At 41.4% G+C, this 25,441-nt stretch overlaps 1 protein-coding gene across 1 annotated transcript; it reads left to right on the top strand.

Annotated features, from left to right (window-relative positions):
- The first annotated feature begins 6 nt into the window (after nt 1-6).
- pnpla6 (patatin-like phospholipase domain containing 6) lies at nt 7-21,995 on the top strand. The gene is made up of 34 exons (XM_020618414.1): nt 7-70; nt 179-261; nt 339-430; nt 520-660; nt 969-1,128; nt 1,280-1,360; nt 1,539-1,667; nt 1,916-1,996; nt 2,210-2,345; nt 2,469-2,540; nt 2,978-3,078; nt 3,555-3,722; nt 4,652-4,729; nt 5,965-6,170; nt 6,327-6,458; nt 6,596-6,719; nt 7,036-7,149; nt 7,262-7,337; nt 7,454-7,603; nt 8,673-8,736; nt 9,011-9,179; nt 9,324-9,506; nt 9,851-9,969; nt 11,038-11,194; nt 11,435-11,551; nt 11,681-11,750; nt 14,498-14,614; nt 16,243-16,359; nt 18,254-18,402; nt 18,624-18,776; nt 19,141-19,257; nt 19,375-19,462; nt 19,778-19,920; nt 20,644-21,995. Exons 2-34 carry the CDS (start codon nt 232-234, stop codon nt 20,716-20,718), a joined length of 3,909 nt encoding a protein of 1,302 aa, XP_020474070.1. The 5' UTR covers nt 7-70; nt 179-231; the 3' UTR covers nt 20,719-21,995.
- The last annotated feature ends 3,446 nt before the right edge of the window (nt 21,996-25,441 follow it).

Genomic DNA, 25,441 nt, shown 5'->3' with positions numbered 1-25,441 from the left:
GGTGCGGGCATCGCCATAGTCCTCATCGCCATCCTCATCTTCTTCATTTTGCGAAGGATCAAACTTCGAAGTCAGTAAATGCTGCAATGCTTTTCTCACCGTGCACTAACAACGTGAAATGATAGACATGACAACACATGTATATCTGTTGTAATTTGTCATTTGTCTTATTCCACAGACCTAGAAGCTCAGGAGGCACCGAAATACCGTTTTCGCAAAAGGGACAAAGTCATGTTCTATGGACGAAAGATCATGCGTAAAGTGTGTGGCTGAAAATGATGTCATTCCTCTGCCTTTCCATGTAATGCCACAATTATAACCAATGTGTTTCCCAACAGGTATCCCAGTCTACCTCTTCCCTGGTGGGTACGTCATCCTCCTCTCGTCCACGCCTAAAGAAGAAGCAGAAGATGCTTAACATTGCCAAAAAGTACATAAAAGATCTCGTTCTCACCATCTTCTGTAGGTGTCTTGAACAGCCAGTTTCTCTCACCTTCCCATTATTTTTGTCTTGTGTAGAATCCTGCGCTTTAAGAAGGAGGTGCCCACCCTTCAGGCAAAGGAGCCCCCTCCCTCAGTGCTTGAGGCAGACCTCACCGAATTTGATGTGGCCAACTCCCACCTCCCCTCTGAGGTGCTCTACATGCTCAAAAATGTCCGGTAGGTTTGTCCTCTGTGAGATGTCTATGTAACTGTGACAGTGTGGCTCAAATGTGTCTGTACATTACTGCTTTGATTTGTATGAGCAATAAAATACTGAAGCATGAGAACTGCTCCTACAGACATAAGTGTTGTCAAGTGGCTGCATAGCTATGCTCGTAATCAGATTTTACAAAAAGTCCCAGATTTCTTACCCCATCAGATTAACTGTGCCATGCTCGTTTGTACAAACCAACTATGCACACACCTGCTCACAGGTGTGTGTCCACCTCCTAACCCCCTAACCTGACTTCTTTCCTTCACCGCAGTGTGCTGGGTCACTTTGAGAAGCCCCTCTTCCTGGAGCTGTGCAAACACATGGTGTTTCTGCAGTTCCAACAAGGGGAGTACGTCTTCAGGCCGGGCCAACCTGACAGCAGCATCTATGTGGTTCAGGATGGAAAATTAGAACTGTGCCTTACTGAAACGGTACGCAAGCTCAAGTGTGGTAACGTATGGCCATTTATCCTATTTATAGGGGAATTTTATGTATGTGGAGCGAATCTTTTGAGGTGCTTAAATGATTTATCTTCTGTAAAACTAGTGTACATTGTTGTATTGCCATATTCTTGCGTTTTAGGATGGCAAAGAAAGTGTGGTGAAGGAGGTTTACCCAGGAGACAGTGTGCACAGCCTCCTCAGCATCCTGGATGTCATCACAGTAAGTCACACCAACCTTTTGCCAAACACAGGCTTCACCCATTGCACATGCATACACATAATTCACACATTCTCGATTTGAAGTGCAGTCCGAGATGTCAGTCACTTTAGAGCTTCTGTAAATAGAATCACAAAATGTGAAATGTCTTGAGGTTTTCTGTGTAATTTCTGTTTTCCAGGGCCACCAGAGGCCTTACAGAACGGTGTCGGCACGGGCTGCAGAGGTTTCCACTGTTCTCCGTTTACCTGTAGAGGCCTTCCTTTCTATATTTGAGAAGTACCCTGAGAGCCTGGTGCGAGTAGTACAGGTGAGTTATGTGTGGATGAATCTCTAGACTCTGTATTTTATTTTCCCATATTTATTCCAGTATTAAGCTTAGTATATAAAGCCTAATTCAAACACACACACACATACAGTGTGTATTTGTGGGTTTTGTTTTCCTTTACTGTAGGCTAGAAATGTAGAGTCTCATTAACCTGAAGTGGTTTTGATCAAGTCTTCTGTCATTTTGCATGTGATCTGTTAAATGGCTCACTTCCTGTTGTATCCTTTCAGATTATCATGGTTCGTCTACAAAGGGTAACAGTCCTAGCCCTGCATAATTATCTGGGGCTCACCAATGAGCTCTTCAGTCATGTGAGTTTATCACACGGATACACACATGCAGACATCAGTGGCTCATGTGGTTTGGCGTTTCTCATAGACTCAGCATCATTAACTCAGTACACATACTGGTTTTATTATGAAGTCAGTCACTGAATGTGACTGAATTTGTCTCATGTTCTGCTCTCCCACCACATATACAAACAAACACACGTTATCCACGTACCACTCACACTTGTTCTATAGGAAATGCAACCCTCACGCGTGCCACCTCAGTCACCGCACCCTACTCGCACTAGTCCCATCCGCCACGGCAAGCGGTTTGGCAGCCTGACGGTGCCCGAGGAGTATCGGGAAGCTGCCGTTAAGGGTGAAGTTACAGGTAGGGGAAAGATCTAGAAAGACTCTGTTAGTTGTAAATATTAACTCCTCGAAACGATACTGAAGTTATTGTTGAAGGTTCATTTAAAACTTGATAAATGCTGCACATTTGATGTATTTACAGGAGAACAGGGGAAGGATGGAGCAACGGTTCCAACTCTCAGCAGGACCATCTCCATGCCTGTAGACATATCTGGTGAGGGACTTCTCTCCTGTTGTTGATTATGTGCTATTGTAAGAAAGTTCTTAGGACAAAATATCACTGAAATACATGAGAGGAAGTGTCAGGGTTGACTTTTCTTTTTTTTAAGATTATCTCACCCTGACATCACAAAAGGGTGCAGTACACATGCTATAAACTCAGCACTCAGTTCTTCTGATATCTTACTTATCTACAAGATATTACATGTGCCGTTCTTTTGGCAGCTCATATCAGTCATACTGGAAGCATTTTATTCAGTTTTTTTTTTTTTTTTACTAATCCACACTGTACCATTGCTTTTAGATGGAAACCTGTTTGGTTTTCATAAACCAGAAAAAAAAAACTGAGTAGATCATTGGTGAATTCTTTTTAATACATACTTACCATTTAAGATGAATTGTTGTCACTTAATCTGAGGTTTATCTGTGTAGGTATGCAGAAAAGTGTGAAGTCAGATTTTGACATGGCGTATGAACGGGGACGGATCTCTGCCTCTGCGGAGGACGGCAACACTCCCCCCACCTTTCCTCGGGTCAGTACGCCACAGACTCTGACACAGATGAGATAAGGTTGACTTTATTGATTCCTTGGCATAGACTTAGGTAATTGCAGCAAACACTTCAGTGACATTTGAGAACAAAAGCTCACCACAGGGCATGAACAACAAAGTAATTAAATAATAAAGTTGTTTCTACTTCTTGAGAACTGACAAAGAATTGCTACTTGAAATGAATCTGTGAACAAGGTAGAACAGTCTCTTTGTTTCATAGTCCTCACTGCATCATATTATTTATATTGTCCCAAATGAGTGTATTGGTTTTGAACATCTAAATGTGATGTTTATTGTTGAATATGGCCAACACGTGACTACATAATATGTATGATATTATCTGACGTTTTGCAGAAATAGTAGGCAGATACTGTATTTTTAACAGGAGGTAGTTCTGTTTTAGGTTGAGGGTCATCAGGCATTTCCTTGTATGTTTATAATTTCATTCTGTGTCCCAGGACCAGCGGGAGAGGAAGGTGACAGTAGATGAAGTTCCCTCAGGTATCTACCTGTATCCAGAGGAAGAGCTGGGAGCGGACAGTATTTTTACACCTGTATCCAGTCGGTATAGTACCTCTCTGTTTGAGGAAGCTCAGAAAGAGATTCTCAAACTCATGAGGATTGAGGTTTGTTTATACATTTTTTTTTGGATATCTGACTCCATGGGCAGTAAAACCCAGAGACAGTGTTAAGGAAAAGCCAATCCTCTTGTCAAATTCCCCAATATCAAAGACATGCATCTGCAGAACTGCAGATGCATGTCTTTGATATGCAGAATGGTGTTATCAAATGTGTCCATATTATCACATTAGCCTCTTGCTCATTTCACAGCTTAAGCAGTCAAACCACTGCAAGTGAAGCAGTGTATGTAAATATTCAGTGCAGTGCTGTCCCAGTTATGTTGTGGGACCAAATAGTAATGCACTGAGAAGTAATAACCGGCTAATTTTCGTCCTTTTGCATGAGTGAACACATTGTCATATAAGTCACCCTGGAGCATCTGCTGGCCAATTATGATTTCAAAAGCAGGTCAGTCAGTGGGCCCAGTCTTAAGGCGGAGGGAGGGAGTACTGCACCATCCAGCCGCAGTTTCCTAAATGCTGAGACATGAGCCTTTCCTCTGTGTGTGGTAATATATTTTACACAAGAGGTACTAGAATATGCATGCTAAGTAAGGTTACAGAAACACTTCAAAATACCGAAGCAAACGGCAAACCAGAGTTCAGCTGAAATGGACACTACTGTTGTGGTAACAAACAATAAACCTGCAACTCTATGCTACATCTCTGGTACGAAGTTTTATACATGCTTTGGATACAGTATGTGCTAAACCCTCTCTCTTATTGCCACAGTTAGTCTTTCAAAATAATATGTCGCCATAACAAGGTCGGAGAGCGACAGATGAAATAAATGTTGCTGAATTCCCCCCCCCCCTCATCTAAAGCTGAACAAAGGAGAATGAAGAAATTTCACCCACATTGTTCCTCCACTTTGCTTCACTGTTTTATCACAGCTTGATTTGTGCTTTTGGCTTTGTCTGTTTTCTGTAAACCAGGACCCGTCCTTGTTAAATGACAGGGTGACTCTGCGCTATGCCAAAGCTGGAGCCGTCTTAGCCAGACAGGGAGACCAGGTATTTAACACGAGACATACTGGATCCCTTTCTGGAAACTGAAAAAGGACTCAACTGTCTCCCTTTATTTTAGTATACTAGTAACAAGTACTTGTATTATTGATGCACCAGTGCCACTTTTTTCAGAGCAACTACAAGTACTTACATTTGAGTACTCACCCATAGTGAGGCCGATACAATAATGCAGTGTTTCCATTATAAAAATTAGAATTACCATAAAGTGCAGTGAGTTTAGAGATTTGTTTTCATGAGATTTACGTTCTGGTTGTGATTAAATAAAATATATAACAGGAGGCTGCTCAGATGACCTTCAAATGTTTTGTGACAATCAACACTGCCATCATTCCCACTGAATATAATGTGTAACTAATGTCTGTAGCCTACTACACAACATTTGCAGTGTGACCCTCTGATTATGATAAAATGATTTTACGACACCTCCTGCTCGGAATGCCAGATTATGTTTAGGAGCACATATCACAGTCGGAAATTTAAATTCTTAATTTAACGAGAGTGCCTGCTCTTAAATTAAACTGGCTACTGTCTGTGGCACTATCCGTTCTTCTCTGCTGGACACATTTTCATACACAGAGCTCATTAGTCTCGCTGTTCATTACATAATATAAGCCCTTGTTTCCTTCTCATTCATAACAATTCACTACAGTTAGCATAACAGGCACTGTGTGGGTTTAGTGGATGAACAGGACCGAGCATTCAGACATTTCTGCATGTTTGTTGTTGTTCTGGTCGTTCAACAGGTTTGATTATGTACTTTCTCTGTTACTGTTGGGTTTTATCGCACATATTGAGCATTGACATCTCTGTAAAACACTTAGTACTGTATCTCGTCGTCTTGTCCGCTGCGTCTATAAGGCCATCTCACTCCCTGGCTCAGACACAGAGCAGAGAAGCAGAGCTCACAGTCAGCGTTAACTTTTGTCATCGTCACTTATATAAATATCCTCGAAACTCTGAAATTTTGTGAGTTTAATATAATGTTTCTGATAAATGGTACGGGTGCGTCATACCAGACAACTTTTATCAGTATGAGTTCAAGTACTAGAGGGTGGTACTGGACCCCATCCTGGTATTGGTGTATCCCTAGTCAGTGTAGTAATAAAACACACTATATCAATTGAGTGCAACCAAAAATTGTGTGTCAGAATATTACAACAAATACAGCTGTCCTTCCTTGTTTCTGCTTTTTCTATCTCTTCCTCTTTTCACTTCTTAAGGACGTGAGTCTGCACTTTGTCCTGTCTGGTTGTCTGCATGTCTACCAGCGCATGATCAACAAACAGGAGGAAGTCTGCCTGTTTGTGATCCACCCGGGGGAGATGGTGGGCCAGCTCGCTGTACTCACAGGAGAGCCCCTCATCTTCACCATCAAGGCTGTCCGAGACTGTACTTACCTCAAGATCTCAAAGTCGGATTTTTATGAGTGAGTCTTTCATTTCAGTGTGACTCTGAGCAAACACTACTGTGCATTGTGGGAATCTTCCAGCTTTGCCATAACCATTCATTTTGACCATATTTAGGAGCAGTGTAAGTCAGTGTTTCTAATGATTGTGGCCATTCTGTGTGCTGCCTGCTGCAGGATCATGAGGGAGCAGCCCAGTGTAGTGCTGAGCGCGGCCCACACCGTAGCCATCCGCATGTCCCCTTTTGTCAGGCAGATGGACTTTGCTATAGACTGGATAGCTGTTGAGGCTGGCAGAGCACTCTACAGGTATTTAACTTCAACAGTAGTTTGCATTTTGCAAACTACACTTTGGTTTGGTGAAGCATCACAATCTTAAGTTACTCTGTCCATTTTTAGATTGTATGTATAATGTGATGTCGGTGTTTTGCTCTTCGTACCTACAGACAAGAAGACCAGTCAGACTGCACCTACATCATTTTAAATGGTCGTCTGCGCTCAGTCATCCGCAAGGCAAATGGCAAGAAAGAACTAGTTGGGGAATATGGCAGAGGAGACCTCATTGGAGTGGTGAGAACAAGGCTCTCTGCTCTCTAGTCATTGTCTCATTAAACGTGTGAAAGAGTCGTCAGTTATCACAATGAAATGGAGCTGAATATGATGCCTGATCAGATACTATTGCAAGTATTGCAGCTATTGTTTCAGAGCGGTACTAATGCAGTATGAAGGGACATGCAGATCCAGACAGTTTCTTTCTTTTTTTTTTATTGTACTAAATTAGTTGAAAGAGAAATGTATTGGTATTTCATAAATCTTTGCACAGCAGTGATTGATACCTTGCTCTCATTGTTCTTTTGAAACTCGCGCGTACTGTCATGTGCTTTAGGTGGAGGCCTTGACCAAACAGCCAAGAGCCACCACTGTCCATGCTGTGAGAGACACCGAGCTGGTGAAACTACCTGAAGGAACACTCAACAACATCAAAAGACGGTATCCCCAGGTCAGTGACGTCACCTGATTACTTACAGTAAAATGTACTGTAGTGCGAATGTAGTCTGCGTCTTGTGTTGTGAACAGATGACATAATACCGGTGCTTGATGTCTGCGTTCAGGTGGTGACAAGGTTGATCCACTTGTTAGGCCAAAAGATTCTGGGTAACCTGCAGCAGGGTCGTGGGCCGTTCTCAGGTGAGATAATGACGAGAAGTGTTTTATCTGTTCATGAACTCCATTACCAGTTCTTTGTTAACCCAGTCTCATGCACTTCTCACATTCTCCGTTCACTCACTGGTTTGGTCTTCCAGGTTCAGCCCTGAGTCTTCCCAGTGTGACGACTAGCGCTGATGTAACCAACCCTGCCAGCAACCTCTCTACGGTGGCTGTGCTGCCCATATGTGATGAAGTGCCGATCAACGCGTTCAACCTGGAGCTCAGCCATGCCCTCAGTGCCATTGGTAGGCCCACACATATTTCATTTAGCTCCTGAATGTACCAGACATATGCAGTACTGCATGGCATGGTATTAGGGTTGCAGCAGTATACCATGATATGAAAATTGATGGTTATCATACCACGCACATTTGCTTATTATCAATATTGAAGAAAAAACGCAGTACTGTGCACCTTTTTTCCCCGACTGCCTGTCAGACTCTGCAACAGGCACCAGGTGCACACATGAGGTGGACAAATGGTAGAGATAGAGGCTGAAATCATCCATCCACCAGAAAAGAAATTGAAATCAGCAGCACAGGATTACTTTGGATATTTCAAAAACTATCCCTCCGTGCAGTTCAAAGTATATGTCCTGTTTATTACTTTAATCCCAAACAATAAAATGTGAGTGTATACATGTCAGTCATAAAATGTGCAATCAAAATAATTTTCCATCCAGTCTGATTTCTGACTAAAAGGATTCACACTGATCCGGATTCACACTCTGGAAACGCTATCTCAAATAGTTGCATTTTGATACTAGTTCAGCAGAGCTCCACCTTAACTACAACAGTAAAATCCTGCTTTTATATCAACACATGAGTGACAGGCTGTTAATGTGATGATATATAATAGTAGGATAGATAATTTAGCATTTTTCTGCACTGAGTAGCCTTCGTTCTTCTTTTAATACTTTATCACATTTTTGTGATACTTACTTTTACTTAAGTCAAGGATGTAAATTCTTCCTCTACTACTGGCGCTAAACTAACATGCTTTATGTATATGCTTATTTTTTTCTTGTTTAAATCATTTTTCTAATTGTTTATTTTTCTAGCTCTGCAGTCCAGCTCAGTCAGCTGTCACAGTCACTTTTAATTAAGAAAAACCCTCTGTTTTCATTCCTTTGAGGTTCGTTGTGTTGTAATATTGTACACCGTGAAACTGTGAGACGGTTATCATACCATGGAAATCTCATACTGTTGCAACCCTACATGGTACTAAGTTAGTTAGATCCATGTCATGCAGTATCTTAGTTTAGAATACATGTGGAAGTTGTTTTTGTTTGTTTTGTACGATTGCCACTTGCAGGGCCCACGCTGCTCTTAACTAGTGACATCATCCGAGAGCGACTGGGTGCTTCTGCTTTGGACAGGTCAGTTTTACAGTTCTATCAGTAACTCAACTGTCAGCTTTCCAGCTGTAACTGTTTTTCAGTATTTTCTATATTGGTTTTTTCACATTTAAGTTTGCCTGTATTATTGCTGTCATTTCTGTTAACTGTTTATTATTCATTCATACTTTCATCACAGTTTGTTTTTCTTTCCTGGTACATATTATTGGGCTTTCCATCCTTCTGTCATTGTGTCTGTGTAGGTGACTTAAAAGCCTGTTCTGCATCCTCATTTCTGCTTTCCTCCCTCCATCAGTATCCATGAGTACCGTCTGTCTGGCTGGCTAGCCCAGCAGGAGGACATCAATCGGATTGTCCTATACCAGACTGACAACAACATGACCCCGTGGACTCAGCGCTGCATCCGCCAGGCTGACTGCATCCTCATTGTTGGCCTCGGGGACCAGGAGCCTACTCTGGGGCAGGTGTGCATGTCTTTTTATATCATTGTTTGGTATCTAGTTGTAATGGTTAACACTATGTCAGTGAGTATTCTCACAAAAATAGCTGTACAGAGAAACCCTAAAGTAGCACGGGTCCTTTGTTTCTGGTCCATTCTTGTTCTCCAGCTGGAGCAGATGCTAGAGAACACAGCGGTACGGGCTCTGAAGCAGCTGGTCCTTCTACACAGAGAAGACGGGCCAGACCCCTCCAGGACAGTTGAGTGGCTCAACATGCGTAGCTGGTGTTCCGGGCATCTGCACCTCAAGTGTCCCCGCAGGGTCTTCTCCAGACGCAGCCCCACTAAACTGGTACAGAGCAAACTGTCCTGTCATTTTTAACTGTTATTTTCATGAAATTGTAATTCCTTATTGTTGACTATGTGGTATTGCATGTATGTAGTAGTAGTAGTAGTAGTAGTAGTACTACATATATACTGTATTATGGCATGCTATACTAGACAGAAGCTGGTGACCTAGTGGACAATGAAATGAACACCCCCTTCATAACTGAAAACTGAGAACACAGTCATGAAATGATGGTCTGGTAAAACATTGTTGCTTTTATATGGAAAGATGTGCAGTAACACTGGACTTGTGTTTCTCACTGTTGACAGTATGTTGATAGTTTTACTGTATTTTCTGTGTTTGTGCAGAGGGAGGTATATGAGAAGGTGTTTGAGAAAACAGCAGACAGGCACAGTGATTTTTCTCGGCTGGCCCGAGTCCTGACTGGAAATAGCATCGCTCTGGTGCTGGGAGGAGGCGGAGCCAGGTGAACACAGTTTTCTGCATCAATAGTAGCTATACACACATGTCCATCGTTATGAAATGTATTACCGATGCAGCCTACACACCTAACATGAGTCATGTAATGACTCAGCAGGCCTACACGCCCCTTCAGTTTTTCATTATGTAAGGTAATGCAGAGCAGAACTTTGAACATGAAGATGAAACACCTGTTTTATCAGCTACAGTCATGGTCAAAAATATTGGCACTCCTGCATTTCTGTCACATAATGCATCACTTCTCCCCGAAGGTTGTTGCAATCACAGATTCTTTGGTGGTGTGTTATCTGACAGAAAGGCAGGGGTGCCAATATTTTTGGCCATAACTATGAGTATATAATTTCTTCTCTTTTTAAATTGTGTATGTTTTTGCCCAATCTAAATTCTGCTGGTGATGATGTACTCTCTAATAGCAGTCAGTACCAGATGCAGCTTGTAAGTAATTACTCAGCTGTAATTAATTTATGGGTTTGTTTTTTACAGCATAACTTGAAAAGTAATCAGTGAATTTGGATGAATTCTTGTGGAGAGTTAGGGTATGGCCCAAGGAAAGGATTAGATCTTGGTGGTGATCCGGATCATCATCTGGATCCAGGAATTTTTTTTTTTTTGTGGTTCTTCACCATTCATTGTTCTCAGTCACAGAGCATGAACATGGCGGCTAACACTGGACACTTGATACAACTGCACCATGAGCCTTTTCATTTTCTAGTTGTGTTCTATACAGCGACTCATTAGTAGGAACGAAGGGATCCTAAGTGCTAGTTTTTTTTTCCATATTTGTGGCCAAATTTCACTGCCTGTTTTCTAAATCTACTGCACCAAAATAGAGAGCAAACAGCAATGGTCAAATGAGCTGGTGAGAATGAAGAGAGGGAGTGACCCTATCAAATCAAAGCAGTGAATCAGAGAAATAAAATGTTATTACCTCCGCCAAGGGCCCTGCACTCGGTCAGACAGACACACAACTCATATTGTGAGGGTCAGATTATCATGGGAGTATTGGTCTTCAAACTCTGAGTGATATTGAATGTGTCTGTTCTCCCTCGTACAGAGGCTGCTCTCATGTGGGTGTCATCAAAGCTATGGAGGAAGCAGGGATTCCAATTGACATAGTGGGTGGGACCTCAATAGGTTCATTCATTGGTGCACTCTACGCTGAGGAGAGGAGCGCTGTCAGAACCAAACAGAGAGCCAGGGAGTGGGCCAAGGTACAGTACACATCTGCATATACATCTGTTGGATCATTTTTGTCTTGCTTATATATCAAAGGTAACTGTTTCACTTTGTTCATAAAAAGTTTTTCATTTCCCCAGCAGCCTTCACTTCAGCTTCTTTCAAAGTATTTAAATGGAAACTCATGAGAAGCCAAAACCCATGTGTGATTCATTTTTAACTTTTAATAAAACAGTCTTGACCAGTTTCTGTTTTTATTGTTATTTTTTTAATAGGCCATGAACTCGGTATTTAAAACAGTCCTGGACCTTACCTATCCTGTCACCTCCATGTTCTCTGGCTCCGCCTTCAACACCAACATCTACAAGGTGTTCCAGGACAAGCAAGCTGAGGTGAGACGCTGTGGCACCAAATCATTTTTCAGAGAGAATGATCCACTGCAGTTCGCTTTGCCAGAAGAAGAGAGGGTTATGCTTTTGAATCATCCAGTTTATGATACTGAAATAATTTCTTTGCCCCAGGACCTGTGGCTGCCATATTTCAACGTGACCACTGACATCACGGCCTCAGCCATGCGTGTTCACCAGGACGGTGAGTGACAGCTGAGCTGACTGCAGGGGGCCACCACTCCTCTCTATCAGAATTCTGTATTGATAGGATAATTGTTTTAGACAAACCCAAAACAGTCCATTAATATATTATAGTAGTCTAGTTCAGTATATTTACCACAATCGTTATATATTCCGTTAGTGTGTAACATACTTGGCCAAATAAAGGTTGATTGTATTATTGCTGCACCACACATACACAGTAAAGGGCATGGGTAGCTGCACATGTCTTTCTCAACATCTAACACAACTCACTCCTGATGAGAGTGAGCATAATGTGTGAAATTGGCATTATCACAAATACACGGTTGAAAAGTAAACAGTCACTAATGTTTGCAGCAGTCAGATGTAAAATGGCACCATGACTGAAGTTATTACCCAAGTGAATACATTAGCATGTTTTTGCATACAGTCAACCCTTAGAAGTGACTTTAAGCACTTTGTTTCTTATACTTAATAAAGCAAGTCTCTAAATGTTATATTAGCAGACACAAGCCGAAGTGGTACACAACAGTGTAACTAGCTGACTGGACTGCATGGCTTCAGATTTATGGTTTAAGCCGGCAATGCTCCAAACTCCGCTGAAGCACTTAAGGTGACTCTGTGTTTGTATCCGGACAACTAGAGGACCTTTCTAGTCTTGCTGGAACAAAAAAAAAAAGTTTAAGTTCCTCATACGAGAAGTATAAATTACAAGAAGTAAAATTGAATGAATGTAGGTCTGAAACAGGAGGCTCAGAGAACGCTGTATGAAAACTGCAGCCATCTACATCACATTATGGAGGAACTGCCAGCGGGAAGACTATATTATGAATGGTGACATGACTGGGAAAGGTTTTAAGGCCTGCTTGTATACATTGCCATCAAAGACATATGCATGGCTTTGTTTTAGCCGCAAACCCGCTATTTGGCCTCCACTGATATGCCGGTTTCAGTCTTGTTTGGAGTACGCTGCAGTCTAGAGCTTAGAAGGAGGTTTTTTCTTTTTTTTAAATATGTACAAAAGAAAACACTGTGTAGATATTTGTATTATGTTTGCTGATACTTGCTAAATATGTTCAGTTTGACTTGCATTAAGAATGCACCATCCCTGGCTTTATCTCAAGTAGATCTCTGTAGTCTGAACCCTTCACCCTCCCCCCACCAACCCCACAAATTCATCTAGCTTTTAACTGAATCGGTGTAATCCTGCCTTGTAGTTCACAGAACTGTAACTCAAATTTAGACATCATTATTTTCATTGCAGTGTTTTGAATTATTATAATTAAGAGTACTTTCTTGATTTGTGGGGCTTGTGGGTTTGCAGGGAAACACTGAATGTCTATGTTTGCATCTTGGCTTGTGTATGAACTAACTGTTGGAGCAAAGCCTTTTCCTCTCTGTGCCATTGTTCCCATAAGCTGCTTCTTTTACCGCACTAGTTTCTTTCCTTTTGATTTATTTTTTTGGACTACCATCCTTCTTACTGTTCCTGTTTCTTGTTTTCCATTAAGTTCTTCTTTCTCCTTTATTCTCTCATTCTCTTCATATGCTAAATTAATCAAACTGAAGCATTTTCTTTTTTCACGTTTGTCTGCAAACCTCCCTAGATGATGTGGTAGATGTAGCCCTTATGTGAGGTCTTTCTGCAAACAGAGAAACATCACAGAGCTGCCCACCTGTAGGTCACTGTGTAGTTAAGATAACCCATGTAAGTCGCTGATTCCCCTCCTTTTGTCCATGTCAACATGTAGGATCCAGAACACTCCATGCTCTTTAATGACATCCCGTGTTCTCTCACTCCTTCACTTCTTTTTTGTGCTTCCTTTAGGTTTTGTTTTGTTTTTTTACCTGGTACACTTATGTCAAACATCATTTGCGTAGTGCTCTTCTGAATTTGCCACTTTGGTTCCAGCAATTGAAAGAAGAGTGTTATCGCATGCCTTTTTGGTGGCTGTACAGGTACAAAGTGTCATTGGTTTGCTTACATTCTATGGTTTCATTCAGTGAGAAAAACTATCAAGAGTGAGATCTGAACCTTTTTTCTAAAAGCGTGTTGAGTTTCACTTATAGTTTTCTCCTCATTCAGCAGTTTGCAGAATTTAGTGTAAAGCTGAGCAGCAGTTTTTAAAGCGCTGAGCTCTGTCTCTCTCTCTCACTCTGCTTGTCTTCCTTCCACCTTGCTTGTTGAGCCAGTTATCTAACAGTTCTAATTCCATTTTTGATACTCTTAACTCATCAAATAAACCCTGCATCACAGTTTTATGTTATGAAGCAAATTTACACACATCTGATCTCATTCATTCAGTGTTATTATTATTTATATCAGTGTTTTATTTAGCTTAAATTGTATTGCTTAATCATGGTTAATTTTATAAAGTCCATAGTTTGGTAGCTTGTCATTGTTGTGAACTCAGCTCTGTACATCTCTTTAATTATCCTCTTTAGTTGAGTTTAATTGGCAGTGGTCTTAGAGTAGGCTTGTGAATGAAATTAAATGAAAATGAACCAATTGGGTAGAAACTGTAGGCAGCTTTGTCGACACTGTCTTGCTCTTGGCAGTGTCTTGCACTCTCTTCTTCTCTTGTTGCGGGCATTTCTTCCTTTCGCCCTCTTTTTTTTTTCTTCTGTGTTTCTTATTTACCGTATTTGTTTCTTCCTCTGTTGTTCTTGCTCTCTTATTCCATCTGTGACACGAAGTCCGATCCATATTTGACGTGATCCTCCTTCTCCATCTCCATTCTCTGACAGGTTGCGTCTGGCGCTATGTTAGAGCCAGTGCCTCCTACACCCCCTATTTACCTCCCCTGTGCGACCCCAAGGATGGCCACTTGCTTGTGGATGGTTGCTATGTTAACAATGTCCCAGGTCAGATTTTAAACACCCGCTCACCAAAACCCCCTCCCTCACCACTAAGTCGTCAGTCAACCACTTGGCTACCCTCCTCCTCTTTCTTGTCCTCTCCGCCCCAAGTTCTCACTCATAACTAACCCCGCCCTGACCAGGTGGACGTTGGGAGCCCATGGTTTGGAAGGAAAGACTAAAATGATACATATTTTAGGGTTGATCCAATTCCTCAGATTTACTGAATATTGACCAGTAGCACATTTATTCTATTCTATCCTATTGGTTTTGTTATTCACAGACAGAGCACGCTCTCGCCAGCTTGCTTGACCGCTGACTTTCACTTTCTTATTAGATGTGAGGCTTTGCCCACGCATGTCTGGACATATGTGAGTCATAAAAAGACCTTTTTGAGGCCTCTTGTATTCTAAGTTTTGGATGTGGCTTGTAAACGCATATCTTCGTGAACCTCTATGCTTGTTTACTCAGTACAGAAAGTGTGGTCGAAGTAGATCAGACCTGAGCTTGGATTTAACTGGATTTTCAGTAAGAGATCACTTGTGGAGAACAGACAGTACTGTGTGGTTTGGATGACATTTCTGCCTTCGGCAGATGGTACAGGGGTGCACCATTACATAATCATGTGTCCGTTGTTGTGGATCATTGTGTGTTTTGGTTTGGCCTACATGTTACTCTACTTTGAACCGAACTGCAGCTTGTCCTTGTGAAGTAGCTCGTTTCATTTCAGCCATCTCTTCTTACAGGAACGTGTTCAGTCTCTCATATGCAGCTCCTCTCCCCTGGCTTTGCTTGCTTTTATGTGCATGCCAGCGTTTGATACCGTGAGCCTGTCTGCATAATGATGGCATGTATTACCTTTTTTATTTTTCTATTCTGATTTATTTTGATATGTGTGTTCTGGATCCTGCTGTTGCCCATTTTAGCACATGTGCAAACTGAAGTTACCACAACTCTGGAGTAAAGAAATGAGAAGCTGTAGGTGGTTGTAATTAATCTAAAATCATATTTCAGTAAGATAATTCTGCCAAATTTGCACCCCTTGCTTATCTCTGTGGTGCTCCTGTCCTTCCAACCCATGCAGCGCCCGGCCTGCTCCTGCCCCCTGCTGGCACTGACCTGTACTACAGGACTGAGCAGGCTTGGTGCGTCCCTGCTAAGTTCATGGTGAAATATATCCAAACACTGTCCCCCCACACCTGCTGCTGCTCCTTCTCATGACATCTTGACATTATATACTACAACTAAAGCTCTGTTTGTGATGATTATTAACATAGCATATACTGTATCTGTGGACTTCAGAAAATTCTCCTGAGCTTATGCTTCAGCATGCTGTTGTTGGGACATTGTTTGGAGAGTCAAGCAGCTTTGGTGCTCTGTGATGGTTGCCATTTACATTTTTACCTTCTGTACAAGTCACACACAGGTGCAAAGTGATGAGATTTGCAGTGGTGTACAACAGAGTGTAAAGGTGAGCAGAACCACACTCCCAGCCTTTGCAGGGATCAGCTACCTTCCTTTAGCCAGTCTCCCTCTGGTATTGGGATTGTGGTCTGTGCCATCGCTAACTTGAAACGTTTAGCAAACATTATTGAGATGTTCCCTCCTCCCTCCTTCCCTCCCTGGTGTGCCAGGCTCTCTGTGGCGCTATGTGCGGGCGAGCATGACCCTCTCAGGGTACCTGCCGCCTCTCTGTGACCCCAAAGATGGCAACTTGCTAATGGACGGTGGCTACATCAACAACCTGCCAGGCAAGTAGAGGCGGTACCCTTCCCTCCCTCCCCACCAACATATTGTACAATCGCCAATATCCTCCTAACTCCTGTACCACAGAGGAGGGAGGAAGGTGGAGTGAAGTATGAGGCTGTTTTTAAGAACGACTTTTAATCAGGTTTTTCTATAGGCTGTGTAAGTATACAGTTGTGAGCTTGTCCTAATACTGATGGAGGGAGGTCTGGTATTGGTGCTGAGTTTTCCCTGTCTGAGTAATGAGCTGATTCTGATCATTAATTAATCCATGTGGTGAGACCAGTTAAATCAATCAACCGAACACGGGAAAGAAATACTTTGAGAGAGCTGAGTGAAACCCTGAAATATTCTGTTTTGCTAGATGGAGAAAAATCAGCACTCTGAATAAAGAACACATTGGAAGTATTTATAAAAACCGAAAAGAAGAAATAAAGCACTGAATAGGGGGAATGTGGGATTTTTCTGTCAAACAGCCTGGTGTCAGAGAGAATACAAACTGGGAAGGGGTTTCCACCAGTATCAAATTTAATCTTTAACACTTACATGAACCTCACCTAACACCAAGCAAGTCAAAATTAAATTTTGTTTTCCTTTTTTAGCTCCTAAGAATTAGGAAACCAGAGTGCTGTACTTTTTGAGCCACAGGACACCAGTCTGTTTTGACATTAAAGTCTGATTCCCCTCTTGTTGAAATGAGCACTTGTATTATAGGGCTGGGCAATAATGTGACATTATCATTTATCTACATTCAGTGGAATTATATTTTTATAAAGTGATTATATCATGTCTTCAAATTTTTAAATTTCATTTTGTTTGACACCTGCTGTGTGAAGAGTTTGGCCTTGTGAAACCTAACAACTGAACACAGTTTACCGCTTTGGACTTTTTGGCTTTACATACATTTTCTGTACCTTTTTAATTAATTTTTTTGATAATATTTTCTGCCTTGTTGCCCAGCCCCACATTCCTCTCTAATATGCTTTTTAAATTAGTATTTGACTACATTTAAAGCAGATGGAAAAATTAGTGGAGCTTCTTTAGAAAGAAGAGAGGAGCTGTTTGTCTGCAGACTATTCAATATATCTCAACAGAAAATATTAGAAATTGGATCAGACCAAATGTACAGTAATGTTCGTGGCAGTAAAACGTAGGTAAGACAAACTATTTTTTGGCTTTAGTTGTGGTGTGCAGACAAAACCTCCCTTGAGTCTGTCTCTATGTAGCTATGATAAACTGTGTATTCTGTACTGATGAAACGCAGCCATATTTCACCAAGCTCTGGACTGAGCTATTCTGATTCTCTTATTTAGTGTGGGAATCATGTCTCATTATCTTCCTGGCAATGCACATTTCTGAGGTTTGTGAAATATGGTTTTTCGTGTGCCCAAAAAAAATCAATCTAACTATAGGGAGCCTTGTAAAACCAACATCCTTTGATTATGAAGGCTATTACTGCATTTATAATTGTCCTTGGCACACTGGATCAGTGCTTTGGGTTTGTGGGATGCCTTCCTTTTTCTGTTTTTGAATAGACAACACCACAAAACGCTCACTTCCCCAAGGCTCTTTAACACTAACAAGATAATAAGAAAGTTCATAACTCGAGTCACTGGGCTTGTTGGCCAGGAAAGGATACTTCTTTTTTATTTAAAATTCTAGTGTTTTCCAGTAATTGGTGGTAAATGCTCAGGAGTATGTCTGACTCCTAAAAAACCAATGTTTTCGTGGTGTAAGTCTGTTTGAACATTGTGTCTTCCAAAATGAAGGCCAAAGACACCGAGATGATCCTAAATCAAGATGAGTAGCACAGGACTGTCTTACCATGTCTGTCGTGCCGTGTTTGTCTGTCTGTGCATGTGTGTGAATGCTGGCGTGTACTTTATAAACATCCAACAGCGGACATCGCGAGGAACATGGGTGCCAGAACAGTCATTGCCATTGATGTGGGAAGCCAAGATGAGACTGACCTCTGTAACTATGGCGACTGCCTGTCTGGTTGGTGGTTGCTGTGGAAACGGCTCAATCCTTGGGCAGAGAAAGTAAAGGTACAGTATGGGTTGTCATCGCAGTACAAGGGTAACTAGTAGCGATGACTCCGCAGCTTAATATATGGAATACATGCATGTCTTTAATGCATGTGATTAACATGTAGCAGTGATGATTCAGCTGTTAAATCAGTAGATTCAGTAGCATTTCTTATGGTGTCTGTGGTCAGGTCTGGTAGCCTGTGGTCTAAATACAATTGTTAAACCACCCACTTGCGCAGGTGCCAGACATGGCAGAGATCCAGTCTCGGTTGGCCTATGTGTCTTGTGTGCGACAGTTAGAGCTGGTGAAGAAGAGTGCCTACTGCGAGTACATCAGACCGCCCATTGACCGCTTCAAGACCATGGACTTCGGCAAGTTCGACGAGATCTATGTGAGTTACCTCCTGAGTTTGGCCTGCTTTTACTTAATCAGGGGGAATTAATATGGGGAATCTGTGACCGTAAATTTAGGCTGTGTCCGAAATAAATAAAACAGCAGAATAGTTTTTAATAGCGAAGGTTTAAAATCCACCCCGGCAGTGCACTGAGATGCCATTAAAGGTTTTTTTTAAAATACTGTGATGATTTAAAAGGCATCTGATAACTGCTTGTAATGTGAGTAGGACATTTAAAAGCAGTAGTCATTTTACTGAAAAAAAATACAAAAATGCATTTTAATTGGCTTTACTGTGACATTTCTACTTACTTACTTACTAATTACCTTGTGTTTCTAATTTAAACTACACTGTGCCACAGGATGTGGGGTACCAGCACGGCAAGTTGTTGTTCACAGGCTGGGCCCGCGGTGACATCATTAAGAACATGCTGAAGGACCACCGTTCGGCCAACTACAACGACAGCAAGAGGACTGACGTGAGAAGAGCACATACATACACTCCACACCACAAACCATAAATGTGGTTAATGTATACATATATACAGTAAAGTCAGTATACTGTATTATAATAATAATAATAACTTGTCTTCTAGTCCTGCACATGTCCGGCTGCTCACTTCACTGACCTCGCAGAGATTGTATCCAGGATAGAGCCCGTCCACAGTTATGTAGCTACAGAAGGTGAAGGATCATTTCCTTATGTTGTGATTAAAATATTTCCCCTCATTATTTCAGACCATACTAAACTAGTTTTACACAGTGTAAATAAACAGTATCGTGTCTATAAGCACACAGCGTGCACACATTTCTTCCTCTTACACCTGATGTTTTGTTCCCCTTCAAGATCAATGGATTTAATCAGTGTAATAAAAAATGGTTACAGCTTTCACCTGGTCAGACTGAAGGGGATGTCCCTGATATTTTGTGGATGCTGTCTACACATAGAGGGTCAGTAACACAACGAATATTATATCTCCTCTAAATCTCTCCCATCAGCGGAGGAGTCAGACTGCCTGACAGAGTACGAGGAAGATGGGATGGATACGGTGAGAGAGGAGGGGGAAGAAGAGGAGGATGAGGCAGAGGACCCCGAGGACCACTCCCCTGGAGAGTGGGGACAAAATGGAGTCTTTCAGACTGTAAGCACGTGCAAAAACAAAAATATGGTATGTTTTACAACATCAATAATCAGGACCTATGAAAGACAGTGTCCTCTTTTAAATCCATTAAAAGGAACACACATACCTACCTCACCTGAAAGTCAGTGATCTTTGTTTGAAAAGGCCAAAATTTAACAAATTGACCTTCGTGGTTGTCCTTAAAAGCTACAGCATATTATGCCAACTTTAACGAACGGAGCTTTTATAAGGAGCGCTCCTGGCAGAACAGCTTTGTTAAGCACTGTTCCCTATCCATAAACACACACCTACTTGAGTGACTGAACATGAACGATCATTTACAGAGATGGCTCCTCAGATCTGATGGACTTGAGATGATCCGAGTTCAGAGCTCCCTAACACCTGACGGGTGCACACCGGCCACTGTGGCCATGTAACGCCAACAGATTTACAGGGCATCACGGCCAGATGCCAGGGCAACAATGATCATGCAAAATTTATACCCTGCATAAAACAAAGGTTGACAACATTAAAATACATTCTGAGCTCCAAGGTAAAAGGAAGTGTAATGATGGCGTTAGCATGTGACATGTACAGAGCACCAGAGGGCAAATGTTTCAGTCAGCAGGCATTTAAATGGCACCGAACTCTGTATTGTGATTCTGGTAGATGCCGATTGTACAGGAACCTTTAGGTTTCAGTTGTACTGAAGAGATGAAAACACTGTTTTCTTCTGTTTGGCAGGATGAGGAGAAATCTGTGAGACAACGCAGGAAACTCACCAGTGACTCCAACACCTCTGAAGTCTCCGACTCCTGACCGAGGGCCACGGTGGAGTGGAAGGACAAGAACAAGGGTCCGTAAATTGTGAACGTCGCACTCGGCTCCCGCAGCTTCTGAAACACTGGAATACTGTTTTTGTTTTTCTGAAAGGGGATCGCGGTTCATCCTATAAACTGCTGAGCCTTTTCTACATCAGGCGGCTTCCTTCTCGCTCTCCTACCCACTGATTATTTAAACATCAATCTAACCCATTGCCAGAGTCTCTGCCTGCCAATTGCAAATCCTGCCAAAACCGGGACTCCCCCACTACAACACAAAAAAACAGGGACACTTTAAACTTCTCATTCACCAAATTAAATCACCTGGATCTCTGAATGTTGAAGTATGTCTCTAATGTTGGTACAGCTTCATTACAATTCATCGTTGATGTTTTGCCTTATTACAAGCTTCATTCATTTCTTGTGTGCACATGTTCAGATGAGTGTGTTAGGATGACCGGTGCATACTGTATGTGCAAAGGTATGGTTTGTTTGAAATAGTAGCAGGACACTGCAAAGAGGACAAACTAATATATACAGTAGAACTGTAGGTACAGAGACCTGTGTTAGGTTTAGCATAGATGTCAAGTAGGGAGCATGATCAGGGAAGTTCCAGGAGGAATGGATGATCATGTGAACATAGATTATTATTTTTTTTAATTTATTTTTTGAATGAACAGAGGCTGGACCAATGTTTGAAGCAGGAGTGTTATGGGTTATTTTTAAAGAAACAGACATGGTAAAGAAGTAAGTGTAGACAAGAAAAGAAATGGGCAAGTGAGCAATGTGTTATTTTAGTTTATTTGAAATTCACGCGCAGTAGAGTAATGTGAGCGTCATAAGAAGGCAAGGCTTCTCTCCTTCCCCTGTAGGTGGACTACAGTGAAGAGAGGATGCAGAGAAAGTCTAATGGAAGTTTGGAACAAATGAGCTTTCAGTGAACGGTGACATGGTGTCTGCATACTTGAAATTTTCTGTTCCAGCTGTTTTGTTGGAAACGATGCCAGATAAAGATGACGCCTTTATGACCAGCCCTCGACCCACACACAGCGAGCAGCGGCTGTGGAGAAGAGGGTGATCATTGGACTAACTACACAACAGACCCATGTGTGGCCACTTCTGCTTGTGAGGTCACTCATGCACTACTCATTAACAGTTAGTTGATACTGACTGCCTGTAGAAACTGTAACAAGATTATAATATACATGAAGTTGATAGGCATATGTGTATATGAGGTGGAAATCTGTAAATTCATGCTTCGCTGCAAAACAGACTGGCTAGGGGTATTTTAATTAATTTGGCTTTAGCTGTTTTGCACTGAAACATTTCAGGTATTTCTTGCTCAGAAGATGTTTGGTTTAATAATTAACATCCACGTTGTGATGCTAAGGGAATCTAAAGAATAAAAAGGGGATAATTTGTTAAGCATATTGGAGAATAAATATACAGTAATATGCATCATGTTATGTGGCTTTTGATTTTTTTTTCCTCAATATTTTTAAGGCAAGTTTTGAGATTTGTTTAGACTGCAGTGTGTTTTGTCCTACAGCAGATGGAGGCAGCGCTTTTCTTTATTTTATCAGCTTCTACTTTGATTTATGGCTGTAAAGACACAGTAGGACTGATAATAAACTGGCATCCGCACAGTGGAGCCTGCATCATCTATAGAGGAATCAGAATGTTTGCATCATTAGGGGTTCTACACACATGTTGCTTATTTCAGGATTTGTGAGACATCTTCTAATAATGAACATCAAGGTGGCTACATAAACCTGCTGTCTGTTTTGTGTAATTAGAGATGAGAAGCTGCCATGGAAGCATTGCCAGCCTTGCTGGTCTGTCCAATTACCAGTAATCTAACTTAAAGTAAAAGTTTAATTGATTGTTTATGTAGAGTGAGCACTTTCAACCCAGGCCCTATTAAACTTTGATCCCATTTTATTACTTGTAAAACACACCTGCAGTCTAACATGAATTGAAAAATCTAAACACAAATGAAATAAAATGTATTGTTATATTCTACACATTTGTTTAATATCCAGACCTCTGACCCACAGGTTGGTCACTTGAGTGTCTGCAGGAGTGGGGACCCTCTGGCCCGCTGGCCATTCCCAGTATGCTCATGTTTTGCCTGGAGTGCTGGATGATAGAGCTGGGAGGACTCCTTGCTGGTGCGATTAGTGAGGCTGAGCTGGGAGCTCAGTTGATAATTTATCAGCTCTCTACTTTAGCGTGTATGGTAATTAAAAATGTTGATTCTCTTTGTGTGTATAGGCCATTGCTCCACTGAAATTACAGTGAAGGGAAGGTAGCTTTAATACACCTTTAGGTGTTATCTGTTCTTCACACAGCACCGTCTAGGATTCACTGCTCGGATTGGGAATCCTCTTGGTGCAGGAAACAGAGAGCAGGTCAAACTATAATGTAACCATCACCTGCACATGTAAGAGCCAATACATACGGTACATGCTGTGTGCATTACATCTACACAGTCTTTACCTCTTTGGTGGTGGAAGTATAGCAGGTTTTATATGTTTTTTTCAATAGCTTATTTTATGTTAAGTTGTATTTCATATTTTTATTTCATACTGTTACTTCATGTGAGTGGTGTTCTAAGAAAATGACATGCCCCCTACCCATGGATGTTTTAATACCATGCCCCTGCCTGTTGTTCGAGTCATTCTGAATCAACTGTTTGCTGCAGTAATTAAACACAGTACAGAGACACAGACGCTAACATTTTCTTTTATGTTTTAAGCTGTGTAAGACTCCATATGTAACTTAACTAGCTGGTTAACCAGGCTGTGCACTTGGTTATTTGCTCGGGATCAGGGTGAGGAGACCGTGTTAATATCCACAGCAGATGTTAGCTGGTCAAGAATGATCTCAGCTGCATTCTGACATCGTTCCTCAGAGAAAGACACAACTCTGATAGCTCACAAATTAGCTAGAGTGCTAGGTATAGGTAGCATAAATAGCCTTGTTAATTTAAGCCTTAAAAACTAAAAGGCTCAGTTAATGTATCAAACTACTATGTTTATTTGCAGCAGCACCCCCATGTGGTTGATTGACTTACTAACTTAAGTATTGTTGTTGCTCTAGCTAATAGGAACTAACTGGCTAAATTATGGGACATTAATTATTAGAGTCCTAAGAGTCAGGAACAGGCCGAAATAACTGGTTAGGGTAATGCTGTGACGTATGTTAAGCATCCTAAGACTTTAGGGTAAGGGCACAGATTAGTTCAGTTCTTATTTTCACTTCCACATTGATTTTAATATGTATTAAAACAAACTAGACTGCTTCTAATGTGAGGTATCTGTTGCCCAGTTTGTTCCATTTCAGTTAATATCACATGAGATGATGCATAAGGTGAGCAAATGTCTTCCAGTTTAAAGCAACATAAAACATTCCTTAGCCATGATGGTAGTCTGGAAAACCTTCAAGAAACAGAAGGTTTAATGTCTGTAAGTTTAGAAGATACACATCTTCCCATGGGAATGGAAAATAACATTTTTCCTGAGTGTGTGTTTTCAATATCTGATCAAATCTTAAACATATCAAACTTGGTACAACCCCAAATCAGAAAAAGTTGGGATGGTATGTAAAATCAAAATTAAAACTGAATATAATGATGTGTAAATATCTGTGCCCTGTATTACATTGAAAACAACACAGCAACACATTATTGTGATACCTCATCAATTTTATTCTTTGTTCAAAATAAATATACACTTAAATTCTGATGCTGCAACACGTTTCAAAAAAGGTTGGGACAGTAAAGTATTTATCACTGTGTGATGTTGCCGTTCTTTTTCACAACACTTAAAGGCATTTAGGGACTGAGGACACAAAGTGATTAAGTGTGTCAGGTGTCATTTTGTCCCATTCCTCCTGCAAACAAGTCTTAAGGTATGCAACAGTCGTTGTGCACCATTTATGTGACTCATTCTCTCCCTCTGCTGTTTTTTCCCCAGGTCCTTGTAGTGTTTAATTTCAGAGCGCCCACCAGAGGACGGTGTCTGCCCCCTCACCAGCCCTTTTAACCTGCTAGGCTGCTGCTAATCATCACCTGTGTTGACGGGTTAGAGATGACACACCTTTAATGCAGATTCTTACACTGTAGTCTGCAGTTATTTCCATTATCTGAAGCCATATTAATGATTTCCAGTGGTTTTGCTGTGGGACTGAGGAAATGGTACTTCCTGGCAAGCAGCTTTCCTTCCGTTACATACTGTATGGCCTTTGTGCATTACTAAGAGTTAATGTGACACAGTGTAGCTGACTTTTATCATTGTAAGTGGAGACACAATTGCGCCTCTGGGTTGCTCATACATGTACTAATAAAGATTTATAGTACTGATATACAGTATGCAATACTACTGGAAATCTAACAGACACTTATAGCAGTGGTCCTACACATTTAAGATACCACCCATTTCCATTTTTGGTAAGGAGGAAACTGCATTTTACTGGTTATACTGGCCTTTTAGAGATACTTAAAATGGTACCAAGGTACTAGATGGTTTATAATTTTAATAACCAGCATTGAAGACCCCATTTAACGCACATACCTGTTCTGTCCTCACTGTTGTCCATCCATCCATCCATTTTCTTCCGCTTATCCGAGGCCGGGTCGCGGGGGCAGCAGTCTAAGCAAAGATGCCCAGACCTCCCTCTCTCCAGACACTTCCTCCAGCTCCTCCGGGGGAATGCTGAGG

Source organism: Monopterus albus, unplaced genomic scaffold (assembly GCF_001952655.1).
Source record: "Monopterus albus unplaced genomic scaffold, M_albus_1.0 scaffold205.1, whole genome shotgun sequence".
Classification (NCBI taxonomy): domain Eukaryota; kingdom Metazoa; phylum Chordata; class Actinopteri; order Synbranchiformes; family Synbranchidae; genus Monopterus; species Monopterus albus.
This window is presented reverse-complemented; position numbering and strand designations above follow the sequence as displayed.